This window comes from Poecilia mexicana, unplaced genomic scaffold, assembly GCF_051168715.1.
Source record: "Poecilia mexicana isolate PSO_F unplaced genomic scaffold, ASM5116871v1 scaffold_16, whole genome shotgun sequence".
Lineage (NCBI taxonomy): Eukaryota > Metazoa > Chordata > Actinopteri > Cyprinodontiformes > Poeciliidae > Poecilia > Poecilia mexicana.
Genome location: NW_028263385.1, coordinates 9,868,227 through 9,883,102, shown reverse-complemented (window position 1 = coordinate 9,883,102; position 14,876 = coordinate 9,868,227). Strand labels below are relative to the sequence as shown.

Below are 14,876 nucleotides of genomic sequence, written 5' to 3'. Positions count from 1 at the left end.
TGTGATAAGTGATTGCTCTGTGCTCGGAGACATTTGTCATAAGATAAAAGGGGAGAAAAATGACAAAGAATCCAAAGTTCAGCTTGGCAGCCTTTTTGCAAGAAGTGAATGTTTGCAGTCAGTGTGTGCTTAAGTTAATCAAACATTTCTGGATCTATGTTTATATTTTTCCATACTAGAGGATTTGTATTGAAATCAAATGCCTAACAAAACACTTTAGTCACTTTCCTTAAAGGATGACTACAATAAACATGAAATGCTAAACCAGGATAATTTTCTTATTTTATTAGACTGGGTATTTTTAATAACAAATATACTGAAGGGATATTTTCCAATTGTCTTGACGTTAATTTAAATTTGAAACTCAATGGCTATTGTTAGTTTTGCTATGCAACTGCTACCCAAATAGAAAATCTTGTATTTTAAGTCTGACGTACATGCAGATGAAATAAGAGAGCCTCTTTTCACTTTTACAGAATATGGTTAAAATAAATAATTGTTTACATAAACATTTTTTGCAGAAACCATGATAGTTTTTTGAGGCCATCACTACTGTTCCCAATAGATTTACAAAGATTAAAAAAAGAAAAAAAGGGACAAAACAAGACCTAGAAAAAGGCCCAGCTATAGGGAGGTAGTACTTTTTACATTTACAAGGAACGTAATAATTTTGTGTAGAGAGAGGCAAATAATTTTTAATTGGTTAATTTTTCTGCTTTGTAATATAGTCAAATCAGTTTAAACTCAACAACTAAGTTTCTATCAGCTGTAATACAATTTAAACCATTGATGTACGTTTACAGTTGTTTGTAGTGAAAAAAATAATTAAATCTTTCAGTGAAAGATATATTTTAAGGCTTTTAACAATTTATGTTTATGCTCACTGCATTAAAAAAAAAACAAACAGAAATGGCCATGACACAGTGTTTACATTTTGAACAACTTCTAACATTGTCTGTGTTAGAAGTTGGGGGGGGGACAACTTCTAACAACAAATCAGAACTCCAGATTTGTTTTTAGCAAGCCCAGTGGTGTCAAACTTTGGGAACTACTGTTTTAAAGGAAAGTCAAGTTAAACTTTTAAGGAGAATATAAGACATTTGTTCACATGCACTTGAACTTCAAAAGGAAGACAGAACCTCAGAATTATGAGTTTAAAGCTTCACAGAACTTTCTTAATTGTAATCTATGACCAGTTAAATAGTTCATCTTTGTGATCAGATTTTCACCACATCCATTTTTCAGTTTAGTATTTGCTCTCGATCCTTTACTAAATAATTTCATAATCACTTTTTTTTGCAATTTCAGAAAACACCAGATTACTTGACATTATTCAGTCTCTCTTGATACTTCTTTCCCATCTCCCCCCGAAGTTCTTGAAAAAAATAAATAAAATTATTCTGGGACCTGTCAACCAAACCCCAAAAAGGTTGATGTGAAGGACTATATTCCAACTAGTGGTTTCCAGGTTAAAGTGAGGATAAGTCTGATACTAAAAGGTTATTATAAAGATATGATTCAAAGCAAGTCAAGATCAAGAACTGGAAGATGATTTCAAATTTTCAGAAAGGAAACTCACAACAGTTATTAATTTAACATTCAAAATGTCTCCTGTGAGAAGCAGCAAGTGAACTCCTATGCAAGGAGCCAGTAACAAAATATTTAATCTATAAATGAGACAATACTTTTTCAAGAAAAAAAGCATGAAGTGAAGAAATAAACAGGAAAAGCCGAATGAAATAAGAGTTCAAGTCGATACCAATCATTCAGACAAAATGCTGCAATAAAAAAAGAGAAACTTTAATGGCCAGACATTTTTTTGTATCAAGTTTCTTACAAGACAAGAAACCAGTCAGTTGCTGCTGTCAAGATTTTTCCACCATGCCCTTTGAAACTGTCTTTATATCTTGCTTATCTTTGGAAAAGGGAAAGAAATGATCATTCTTTAAATTGCCTACCAGCTCTGACATGTTCTATTCTTTCTGTCTGCTGGAAAACCCATCAATCTTTTCTTTCACATCTCCAAGTCAGGGTGATATCGAGGAGCACATTTCAGAGCAAACTCTCTTGAGTGCCAGAGCCATGATGAAACTTTGGAAGGAGGATGGTTGTTTGAATGAACCCAGTTTTCCCCACCCAAACAGAATTTCAATCACTGCTGTGGGTTTGTGCCTGGCCCAGATCAATGAATTTGTTGATGGACTCTGAGTCTGACCACTTCAACCATTTCTTTCACAAGCAGGACATGGATTAGAGAAACCAGGTTTGACATTTCTAGAAAATAAATTATTTTTGAGAAGTAGCAGCTTTAGGAAGATGAATTAAAATTATTTGGTTAATCTCTGAACATACAATTCTTCACAAATATAAAGTTCAAACACCACAAGCATCTTTTGGATGCGTTTTTTATTTTTTACTTATAGCAGTCTAGATTATTTTCTGTAAAGAGCAATACAATGAATGTCTGAAAATTATAGCAATAAAAAAATGTTTAACAATCTGGTAGCTTCGGAAAATCACATCTACTATGCTTTTCTACAAATATATGATCATCTCTTGACAACTTTCTTTATTTTCTTTCTTTATTCTTTAAAGAAAGTTGGTTGACGTTTTGAAGAAAAAAAACCAATAATGCAAATTCATCCTAACCCAAAATAATTGGATTTGTCCAAATTAGTGTGAACCACAGACTAAAACATTATGAAACAATATCATAGCTTAAAAAACAGCTTCACCATTATACTTTGCAACAAAATGAACATGAACATGGACAAGGAGTCGTATCAGAAAAAAAACAAAACATTATAGTACAAGTGTTGGTATAGAACAATTTTAATATTCAGTAAATACTTCTCAAAATGCATAGAACTAATTCACAAAGCCTTTAAGATGGTTCGACAGTTGCTTCAAAAATATTTATACTTAAATTCCACGTATTTTACAACTGGTCACATCATATTATAGATAAAAATTACTCAATCAAAAAATAAAAGATCTGACCTGAGTTTCAGGCTTCCCCTTAACACAACAGGTCTGGTAAAGCATAAAATTCTCAAAGTGTGATCATCAGATTTTATTTTGGTGAACCAAACAATGTGGCACTCCTTCATCATCACTGAAAAGCAGCTGAAGCACGACAACATTTGGTGCACTCTCACCTTCAAGCTTTGCTAAAGACGTATTCACTGTTACCTTCAGCATAAAGCAGTAGTCCAAGGTCAAATCTGGACTGGAGCCATTTTATAGGATTTTAAATCTGTTCAATGAAGAGATCATTTTTACCATAAAAGTTTTAGTACTCCCTGTAGAGGTAAGCACAAGCCATCAGCTTGTGCTTTTTAGCACAAGCTGATGGCAATACAGATGATTGCCAACAGTGAATGAAAAGCTAAATATTTTTCCCCCTCATAACCAAAACACAAAGTGCATGTCTTAAAATCCCTTCTATTTAACCCATGCCAATTACAGTCTAATAAACCCCGTGACAAGTCAAGGTTCCACATGTTTGTAAATGTTCTTGCATAATGAAAATATTTAAGATGTTAGAGCCAGTTATACTAGGCCTTAATATACGAGTTTCTATCTTAACATTGATGAAATACTACTTATTAAATTAGAGAAGATCAGACCTTCTTTAGATTTTCCCAGTGATGTCAGGTTTAGAGGATTTTGCACAGTGACATGAATGAATCACAACCTTCAGCCAGCCGTCCTGTTCAGAAGATGAGGCTGACCTCTCTCCCAAACTAAATTATTTCATAAATTGAAGTCTACATGTAATTGGATGGAATCACTTTGCTACTCATCCATTCCTCTCTTGCATTCTAATGATGTCTTAATGGGCCTTTATTAGGAAAAAAAAAAAAAGCCATGGAAACAGCTGTCACAGCTGGCCAAGAAATGACTGATCTGCCCTGAAACTTCTATGTCCATTAAAGGTATTCTATGCTTGATAGCCAGTGAAAGGATGGAAAAAAAATATTTTATTTGAACCAGGTCAGTTCTCCTGAAGGAAAACAATCGATCCAATCTGGACAGAGTGGAGTCGTCTCTGTTCCTATGTTGTCTATTAAACTACGAGTTGCATGGTGTCTGTGCCATTTTTTCAAAGGCATGAACTGTAAACAGTGATAAATAAAAGGGGAAAAACATTTAAATGCCAGGGAGCACACGTCCAAGTACTTTATAACCAGGAAATGTCTCGTGCCAGTGAGCACACGTCTACTTTATGACCAGGAAACATCTCATTTTTATTGCCAGAAAAAAAAAAAAAAAATCCCCCATTTCATTTTATTAAAAGATTTTTCTAGACACTTAGTGAAGCTTGTTCCATTTTTGGTCCCTAATAAAACCATCAGCTGTTTATGCGTGAACCTCACTCCACTATGGTAATTATTTATAATTTTAAGAAAATAAATTTCTCAATGCTTTTCAAAACTACTTAATTACATTTACTTGACACAAAACAACTGATAAATGTAAAGGCAGCTTTTTTTGTAAACCTCTGAATTTTTCCTCAACTTCAAATACTAGTACGGCTCAAAAATTTTAATATTGCATAAAAGAGCAATATTTTTTGCTAGTTATCTCAGAAAGCTAAACTAATCATCACATACAGACTGATTTATTCCAAGATTTTGTTTCTTGTAATTTTGATTATGTTTTACAGATAATGAAAACCTAAAAATTAGTCTCTAAGAAAACAAAGTTGAACACTGTAGGAATTTTTATTTAGTTGAGTGATATTCATTTTAGTTAATCTTTGACCTCTCTAGTGGAACCAGGAGGAAGATAAAATGAAAAATAAATAACCAACCAAAAATAGAACACATAAATGGTGTCTGCCTGGAGATAACCACGTGTATTTTCTAATTTCTCTCCCTCATGTGACTGCCACAGTGTTAGTCTGTTTATTAGGGACATTTTGGTAATTTAAATTCTAATCTGGATTTATAGTTGAATAGAGTATTCATCACTCCTATTATTTGCAATTTTATCGCTTTTTGTGGTAATCCACTGACTCTTCCTACATAAATTATTTGGAAGTTACGACAGTATCACAAGTCCTCAATTAGACTCCGGATATAGATATAATACTCAGAATTATATCTGGTTTTCTCTAGCTATAGCATAAAAAAAGCAAATCTGGGGTAAATTATTCCAAGTGAAGCCAGAATCTGAGGAGTTATACAAAGAAGAAATAAATTAGGCGCGTCTCAGCTGTCTTGTCTCAGTTATTCTTAGTCGAACACTCATGCTGATGAATGATGAAAATAAAGGGCACAGCAACCCGAGCTTGTATTGTGTGTTGATATTCCAAAGGCAGGTGTGCCCACTAAAAGCTTATAAATAAATTCTGTGGCCTTGAATGATTCCCTCTACTTGGAGCATTGGTGGAGGTTTGGTCATTGTGAGTCAAATCAGCAATGTCCACTTCATGCATGGTAGGAAAAAGAATCTTACAATTATGACAAACGTTCAACAAATTTTCTTAAGTTATTTGTGGTCATGTGAAACCATCAACAACAAGCCACAAACTCAAATACAATCTTGGAGATTCAAGTATGAGAAAAAAAAAGTGGGATTACAAAAAATTATAAATATTTTAAGGGCAATAGAATTGACAAAAAATATTATACATTATAATTTATTCTTCAGTATGATGCACACATCTCTAGCCACTCTTGCTTGATTAGATTTAAGCCATATTTGGCTTGTTTTCTTTATTGATCATCAATCAGAAACAATACCCTTATTCTCCTTGAGCTTTAGTATCTCTAACTGTGCATCAGCTGTGAGTGTTTAGGACAGCTCGGAGTTAATCTGGCTTAATATATTTTTGACATGTAGAGTGATAATGCTTGACATCTGAAATTTAATATCAAATAAATATGATAGCAGTTCTTCTGGAATATTAGCACAGATTATGATGACTATTTTGCAATATCATTAAGTTCTAGCAGCATATTAAAGCCTATGTGTCAATAAAAAAAAAGGTTAAGACAAGAATGCACTGCCTTATAATAATTTAAAAATAGTTTTCATACCACTGTTTGACAACATTTCAACAGGAGAGATGTTTTGGACCCAACAAGAAGTGGAGAGTTGTTGGTTTCACAAATGTATCTCAACCTACATTCCAGAAGATGCATTTTTAAAAACAAAACACGATTGACTTTTTCAGTTCTCAATTGTTTTCCTTTTTATAACACCTTCTTTCTGTTTTCTATGTTTTTCCTCTCAAAGATCAGTCAGTATTGTATAGAGAAGAGTTGTCTCATTGTGTCTTAGCTGATTGTCCAAAAAAATAGCTCTAAATTGGATGGACTGATGATCACAGTATATGGTTGTAGTGGTGACTGTGTCGTACATTTAGGACAAGTGCAGCCTAGGTTGGGGGTATTTATGGGTAGGAGAGGATGTCATCAGTCTATATTTACCAACTTAAGAATGAAAGAGCATTGTGTGGTCCACATACTTGGCACTGGAGGACACTTTGTGTTCAGGGTCAACCTCATCGCTTCAGCTAAAGACAAAGGAGACAGAGAGGTGGACGTAGACTGTGACTGGTAATATAGAGAAAGGAGATTCCAAAACTGAACATCTTTAAGGTGAGAGACAAGGAGGCAGCCGGAAAAGGAAGTGGGATACATTTGTCCTACTATTCATTGACAGCCAGAAGACCTCGTCTGTTTTCCTTTTGAAGAAAGGGTAAGTAAGGTCTCAATCATTTCACATTTCTAGACATACTACAAACAGTATTCAAGAGGGTTTTATCTGATGTCAATAAAGACCGATTTCATGCATTACCATACATAGAAAAAAAAATAGGACTGTGTGAATTGCATTCTTCTCCAACACATCTGCAAAGTGCTATTAATTAGACAGTCTTTGCATTGCCAGGGAGGCTTTTTTTCTCGTTCCTCTTGAGTGTATTTTCTAGCTTATCCAGCTTGTTGAACTTCTTAATGGTCTAATCTTTTCTTGGCCTCAGTGGATGTAGCTTTTAATTACTCCCTAGGGATGACATCAAGTAAGTTCTCATTTTGTTCAGAAATTGCTTTCCTTTGCAAACCGAACACAAAAATCATCCAAATACACTTTTCTTCCACCTTTACAGTGTTAAATATGAGTTTTGGGAGCACTTCAGTTAAGAGACTTTGTGCTTGCCTTTTCCCTCCATATCAGTAACCATGCCTACCAACAGAGATTGATCAATTTTAATGGACCACATAGTTTGATCTGCCATTAATAGTACTCAAACAAACCTCTGCTCGACTCTGTGTTCATACCAGAGTCATGAACACAGAAAAAAATACAAAACATCACAAGGGATTAAACTGACCCACCAGTGTATTAGCCCGTTATCTAACTCTCCACTGTTTTCCTCCGTGTAATCAAAGAAGATGAGAAGAAATAACACATTATGCTGCAAACACAGGTGCTCTCTGTTGGGAGTGGTTGAATGAAGCTATCACTCAAGCGCAACCTGATTCTGTTTGTTGGGCGCATTCTGCGTTCACTTCCCCAGAGCAGCACCATGATTAATGACAGGCAGGGTGTGGGCAGCAGCATGCCAAACCTCAACTGATGGATTATTAGGGACTCGGCAGCCTACAGAAAAGTGATTCATTTAACATGGGACTGTAACACACCTTTTCAAGACACCAAATCTTTAACCACAATTAGGAAGATATTTTACCCTAATTTATTTAGCCATTTTCCTTTTGCTTGTGTAACACCTAATCCATTCACTAAATAGTTGACATATTCAACATGAAAAAGGAAAGAAGCAGGCATAACTGATGACCCAGTTAGGCTGAATCTCATTTCCCAGTGATGCCTATTTGGATTCACCCATACCCATATCAGGATACCAGTCCTTGGTATTTTGTTCAAGAAGCATTTGAAATATTTCACAACAAATGGGAATCTCCTTTTACACAAAAAACCCTAACCATCAGATTTTAAAAACTGGGTGGTAAATTTGTTGATTTATCTTTAATTCTGCAATAAACAGGGATACAAAATTCCTTGATATGTTTCTTAAAGCAGCAAGTGGCAATGCCAAATACAACATATCTGAAAATGCTCCAAATTGTATTCATGTTTTAAATTGAGAATAATGTAGCTATGTTTTGTATTTCCTAAGCTTGTTAAGGTTAAACTGATATCTTTACAAAAGGAGTGTAAATGTTTTTGTTAGAGGTGATTATCATTTCACACCTTTTCAGTTTTGTGATTTTATACCCATATTCTTTGGATATAAAGTGGAGCCATTATCTTCTGGACAATTTTGTGCACCAAACTGCACCCTTATAGAGGATGTTTCAGATAAGTTAATGAACTTTGAGAATAACATCCATCAGTAGGAAATCCCATTATTTTGGAAAAATCAAGATCATCATCTGTCATATTTCTTTCATTAAGCCCAACTTTAGTACAACTCCAACCTGAAATAACATTCCATTCCATGTGCTTTAAATATGAAAAATGTAAATACTACTGGTAAGATATTTTTGCCTAGGTATTTAAGTTGAAAAATGTTTTTACAGTAATATGTGCATTGTTTGCAGACACTGAAAACATCCAATTTCCTCTTTCTCACGGAATGCTTTATCAGCTCATTATGGAAACACAAGTTGTTCTCATTTTTAATGCTTCCTAAAATTATATTTTATAAGATTTACTTTCATTTTCAGTGCAGTGGTTGCACAACCTTGACTAATATTTTTGCAAAATTTCACTACGAAGATAAACTATTCATTTTGCCTGATCAAAAAAAAAAAAAGTATTTTAGAATAAAGATGCAAGAGAAAGATAAGTTCCCTTGTAGTGAGCTAGTGTGACATCAGTTTTCCTATTGATATTTTGAATTGCTGGGTTGATGTTGCTGCATCCTGTAGTTTAGATTCAATTTGTTTTGTGTATTTTTTTCCACCAAATACCATCTCCAAATAAATTTTATGAAAGACGAGAAAACAGTGGCATTTAATACTCAACTACCACTCTTGGAATATGGTATGGAAAGAAAGAATCATGTGGCAAATACAGAGTAGGGGAAAGTAAAGCCATCACATATTGAATGCATTTCATTAATACCTCAGGAAATTGCTTCAGCCTGTTAAAAGGTTTACCAAGTTTGGTTAAATATTTTTTCTCAACATTTCAATAATGTATACATAAATGTATTGCCAAAGCTGTATACATCTAACTTATTCCAAATACAGTAAATTACCCAGCTAGTGCTAGTGTGCATTTGGTGTGAGATTCTCATCCACTATGTATCCCACTTGGCTCCCCCTTCCTGCTTCTCTTCTCCCACACACTCACAGGTGCCTTTTGGGGTATTTTGCCATGGAAACCAAGATGGTGATGCAGCGAGAGCAAGAAGAGCAGATGTCCCAGATGTCTCACGGCATGCAGCTTTCCTCCCAGATAAAAAAGAGGACCTTCACTTCCAGGTGTAAAGCGTTTATTGAGATTTGTTGGAGGAAAAAGAAAACGGGGGGTCAGGGATATTGCTAAGATTTCTGATTTTGCTATAAAGATGAATGCAGTTTAAGAATTAAATTGGTGAGATCCTGAAATGTAAGCACTATTTACTACAACATTGCAGCAGAAAGCTAAGCCAAATATGTAGTTATCCTAAATGTATTCATATTTCAGCTAGAAAGAGCATTCCTCTGTGCCATCTACCTTATTTGCAACCCAGAAACTATTAATAAAATCTCCAGTAATGAAACTGCTGCAATTAGGGGCACACTGTTTTATTGAGTTAGGTACAAGAGAGTGCAATTAGATTTACTTCAGCTCACTTCGACATTCCCATTACAGATACTGTAAATACCTTTTATTGCTTGCTCAATCTTTTCAATTAAAATGGTGAATCTGTGGGACATTAGCTTAGATTCCTTTTTGGCAAGTTTGATAGCTCAGACAGCTCCACTTGATCTTAAACTGGGTAAGTAAACCATGTTTCTCAGTTTAAATGTAGCCAATGTAAAACTTTTTTGAATTTCTGAGAAAGTCAAAAATATGTAAAGTCCCACAGAAGTAAACATTTTAAACATCTGCAACTAACAGGTAATTGTGGGATTGGTGCTGTTCTGAAACAGGTGCTATTAATGCAAAATCAGCAAGGTTTCCAGTTACTACCATTTGTGTATAACTGTAAGAGATGCAAAAAACAAAGCACCATGACAGGAACAATGCATAGTATTTTCACAAAAATGTCCTTGTTAATTCATCTGATAAGTTAAAAAAATCTTCCCTCAGTGTCACAATATGCATGTAAGAGTTCAAAATGCTTTTCTGACTACAATAATTTATGATACTTTGCTTTTCTCATCACAGATTTCTCCACTTCAGCCACCTCCACACACATCTCAGCAGCAAACCCTACATATTTCTAAGCCCATCTCCCTGTGAGATGATATTCATCTTCACACTGACTCAAATACTACACAGTGAGCCTACATAGCTACATAAAAAGAGGAATGAAATCCATGCAACAAATCAAACAAGAGCCAAAAGAATCCTATTGAGATTTAACCAAAATCACTCTCCGTCTGCCATGCGACACTCAAGTCAAATTTGCTTGATTTTCACAGCCTCTACTGCGGCAAGTTATTAAATTAGGCTAACCTGTGGACCTACAATCTCCACTGCGGAATAAAAAGAGCACTGGATCCACTTTCCTGCTTAGAGAGGTTGAAAATGTGCAATTATACCATTAAGCTTAGTTTAACTTGAACTTAGAAGACATGTCTCTGTGTATAAAGTAATTATGAGAGAGAGCAGGTGGTTTGTAGTATTGATAAATTAAAAAGAAAAAAAAAGTTCAAACTATGGTTTCAAGCATTTTACTTCCCCCCTTCCCCCATTGTGTGCAATGGTTAGATTGTTCTGTAAGACATTTAAGTTGCACACAACAGTGAGAGCAGAATGTTTTGTACCAGTCAATTTTTCCTCTTTTTATTTCCTCCCGTTAGTGTTTTGAGGAACGCTCTTCATGTTTATTAACACATGACTTCACATCCCCCAGTTTTCTGCACACAGTACAAGTCACATGCTGGCTTTACTGGATGCACCTGTGCGTTTATATGCTGTGCCCTGTGGGTCTGTCTCTTTGTGTATCTAACTGTGGCTGTACTCTAGCGATACCACCCGTAGAACAGGAAAGCAGAAGTTGTTCTCACAGTACCATGAAATGGGGAAATTTCTGAGCTGGCAAACAAAAGGAAAAGAGAAGTCATGTAAATTTGCATTGCAATTTGTAAGATGGCTTGTGGAAAGTAATGCCTGAGGCTAGACCTTAGCGGCAACGGTAGTTGGGGTTTGTGTCATTCACACCTGAGTAAACTTATCTGACAGATAAACTGTGTTTTTTATTTCAGTGCAGGTGGAGTTTACAGTACTTTGTTTCAATGTTGAGCCAATATTTTAAATATAGCTGTGAAACAACAACAAAAAAAACGCAGAAACTTAAAATCCCCTCTCAGTGTAGCTGCAATTACTCAGTTTTTAAAAAAGCAACACTCATCTGCCAAAGAGGGGAGCGAATTAAAAAGTAGCTCCTCCACTAAATGTCTTTAAACCTCATTGCCACTAGAGACTATGTTGCCAATAAAAGTCCTTCTCCTGTAAATGGGGATGCCAAAAGAAAAGGTCAGCTCGTTTTATTGTGGTGAACACTTGTTGCCTCTCACAAGCCAGTTGTACAGTCACAAGAGTGTATACAAGAGTATCAAGTGTGTATCTGCATGGCTGGACATGCTTTGGATCCCTAAAGAGGCATTCTATTGAAGGAGATAACTGGTTGTGTTTTCATTAAAAATACCTTCCCTGTACATGTCTACTTCCTTGTATTATTTTTTTCATTATGTTGAGTTTATGTTCTGGCTCATCAACTGAAGCACACATACAAGCATAATTAAGAGTCGACAGCAGTGCACTGTAAGAGCTAAATGTTCCCAATGATTGTATGCTAAAACGCCACAAAAACATCACCACTGTACCATAATTAAAGTGTTAAATAGATCCAAAAGCCTCTGGCTTGTAACCTACATGATTGGTATATGCGTGACCTCACAACCATAACCACCGTTTCTCCTGATTGCATAAAATCCCTGAAGACAATAGCATGTGTGTTTGTACAGCACTGAGGGAAAGGGGAACACTCAGAGCTGAAGCAGCTGATTCTGGTCATGACATTTTTCACACTCGAGTAAAAATGGGTCACACTGTGCCAGACAGAACTCGAGTTACTATTGTTTTTTGCTTTTGTTTTTTTTTCACAAAACATATGTAGTGCACCAATTGAGCACTCACTGGTTACCTTATTAGGTACTTCCTGTTGGTGCCAAGTTGAATCTCCATATGCTTTGAGAACCGCTTTCAGTCTAGAGCAGGGGTGGGCAACTCCATGCCTCGAGGGCCAGTCTCCTGCAACTTTTAGATGCGTCTCAACTTCAAATAATGAGGTTGTTAACAGGACTCTGGAGAACCTGACTGCACTTAGGAGGTGACTCAGCTGTTTGATTCAAGTGTGTTGGACCAGGGATACATGCAAGAGTTGCAGGACACCGGCCCTCGAGGACCAGGATTGCCCACCCTGGTCTAGAGTCAAAAAACAGACCTCATGAAATCTGGTTCATGTTCACCAATACCATTACATTGCTGCTGCAGATTTTTCAGCTGCACAGATAAGTGAGGTGATTTGAGTACAGTGAACCCATTAAAGAAACCAATTTGAGATTATTTAAACTTTATGATACATTACTTAGCTGAAAGAGATCAGCAGATGAGTACCCATTATGACCAAAAAGAGATGGTCAGGCTCCAAAAAATACTCTGCAAAGCTGTGGCGCTAGGTGTGCCAGGAAAGGTCCCTCACATCATTACACCACCCCATCTGGCTGAACTGTTGAATTTTTTTTGTAATTCTGACCACCAGCTGAACATTGCAGCTAAAATCTAAACTATTCAAACCAGGCAACATTCAAACTGTGGCACCCTCTGTGGTTTTCTGCTGCTGTACCTCTTTTGCTTCGAGGTTCAAGATATCAACAGAGTTCAGAGACGGTTATCAGCATGCCTTGGATGATTTGTAAACTCAAGTACATTAACATACCAGACCTGCCCATTTGGCAACTACAACAATGCCTACAAGTCTCATAAAATCCATTCCTTCCTTACTCTGATCTTTGATTTTTATGTCAAGGTTTCTTCACCCCACCCAGATCCCTAAATGCGTTAGGTTGCTGCAATAGAAATAGCTGATTCAATATCCGTGCAAACAAAAAAATTAAATAGCTGTATCTAATAAAAGGAACCAGTGAGTGAAGATTTTAGTTCAAAGTTCACTGCAGAATAGCATTTTGCAAGAGCACCACTATTAGAACTGAATTACCTGAACAGGATTGTGCTCTAAAAGACTGAGAACTGGTCAGCTAGAGAATAAAATGGTGCAGACTCTAAAAGACCAAATACAACAAGGAAGCAATAACTAAACCTCTGAGTTCGTGGGAAATAAGAACAAAAATGCCTAAAAACAGAACAAGAGAGACAATAGATAGTTGAACCATTGATGCTATGCCAAAGTTCTGCACAAACCTCTTTTGGGAATTTCTTTGTCAGTGAAAGAAAATACTCTATTGCTGTAAGCTGTGATACTTCCTCAAGACAGAGCTGTAAATATGTTTTTTTTAATAGTACCTTTTAAATAAGATTCTGCTGAACATGACTCACCAAACTGCAATGTAGTACTTCTAGAGTATTTAAAACTAACAAAAGATAAAACATTACAAACTAATCAACATTTAGGGCTTATTCCTGAATAGTAGCAGAACAATATGGGGTTTTATTTTTCATGAGCGTAAAACTCCAGACTGCTTCTTTTGCTCACCTTACTAAGAACTGTGAGAAGACAAAATATTGGATAAAATCAGGCTCTTTACTGACCATTTAAAACTAGTCCTTACTAGCCTAAAGCCTCATGTACATGCCATGTGTTAGTAGTAAGCAGAACTTATGTGGAAGCATGATTTAATTTAAAGTTCAGACAATTATGCAGTCAGTGCTGCTTTCTAGTGGTACACGAGAACAATGAAAATTAAAATCAACTGTTTTGAAAGCTCAATTTTACAATTAGAAAAGTAAATGACGTTAGACCAGATATAGCTTATCATTTGTGTTTTAATAATATGTAAAATAAGTGTTAATACAATATTTTTTTTCTTCTCCCGTATGTTTCCTTAGTGATGAGGATGCCTCCTTCTCTAATGTTCAACCCATCATTCCTGCTGATCTGATGTCTGTCAAAGAGATCCTGAACATGAACAATTTACCCCGCCACAGGACTTGGTAAGACAGGATTTAAGCCATGTTTGTATATGCGGTATGTTTTGTTGACAATTCAGCCTAGAGTGACATCATAGATATAAAAGCAAACACTGCTGTCTGCATGACGCTTTTCTCAATTACTTTTACAACACAGAGGACTGCAAGTCCCTTCAGGTCCTCAATTGTAACAAATCTTTCTGTCATGCCCTAGAAGGGAGAAAATATGCTCTCATATTGTTTGAGAGGACAACAGTAATTGCATAACAACATCTGTGATACTTTTGTATAGTGTAATAATAGCCACAGGAAAATATCAGTAGAGTGTAATCAAAAATATAATTTTAGTAATTTAATTCAAAAATTAAAACTCAAAGAGTTTCCACACATTAGTATTTTGTGACTATTAATCTTGATTATTATAGCTTACAGAAAACCCAACATCCAGTTTCCAAGGAAATGTGCCTCTGCTGAGGAGGTCAGCAAACCCACAGTGCTTGAGATTTGCTCCAGTAAATCTGCTTTGTTGACTT

General features: G+C 35.7%; 1 protein-coding gene and 1 long non-coding RNA gene across 2 annotated transcripts in view; one reads left to right on the top strand and one right to left on the bottom strand.

The window, feature by feature from the left end:
• LOC106916636 (uncharacterized) overlaps nucleotides 1-14,876 on the bottom strand; it is a 78,824-nt gene that overhangs the window by 49,033 nt on the left and 14,915 nt on the right. The window lies entirely within an intron of this gene.
• The window catches only part of myom3 (myomesin 3), a 60,697-nt gene continuing 52,306 nt past the window's right edge, over nucleotides 6,486-14,876 (top strand). The window contains exons 1-3 of the mRNA XM_088013546.1: nucleotides 6,486-6,711; nucleotides 9,336-9,464; nucleotides 14,263-14,367. Coding sequence (XP_087869672.1) covers nucleotides 9,358-9,464; nucleotides 14,263-14,367 — 212 coding nt within the window. The 5' untranslated portion in view covers nucleotides 6,486-6,711; nucleotides 9,336-9,357. The remainder of the gene's footprint in view (nucleotides 6,712-9,335; nucleotides 9,465-14,262; nucleotides 14,368-14,876) is intronic.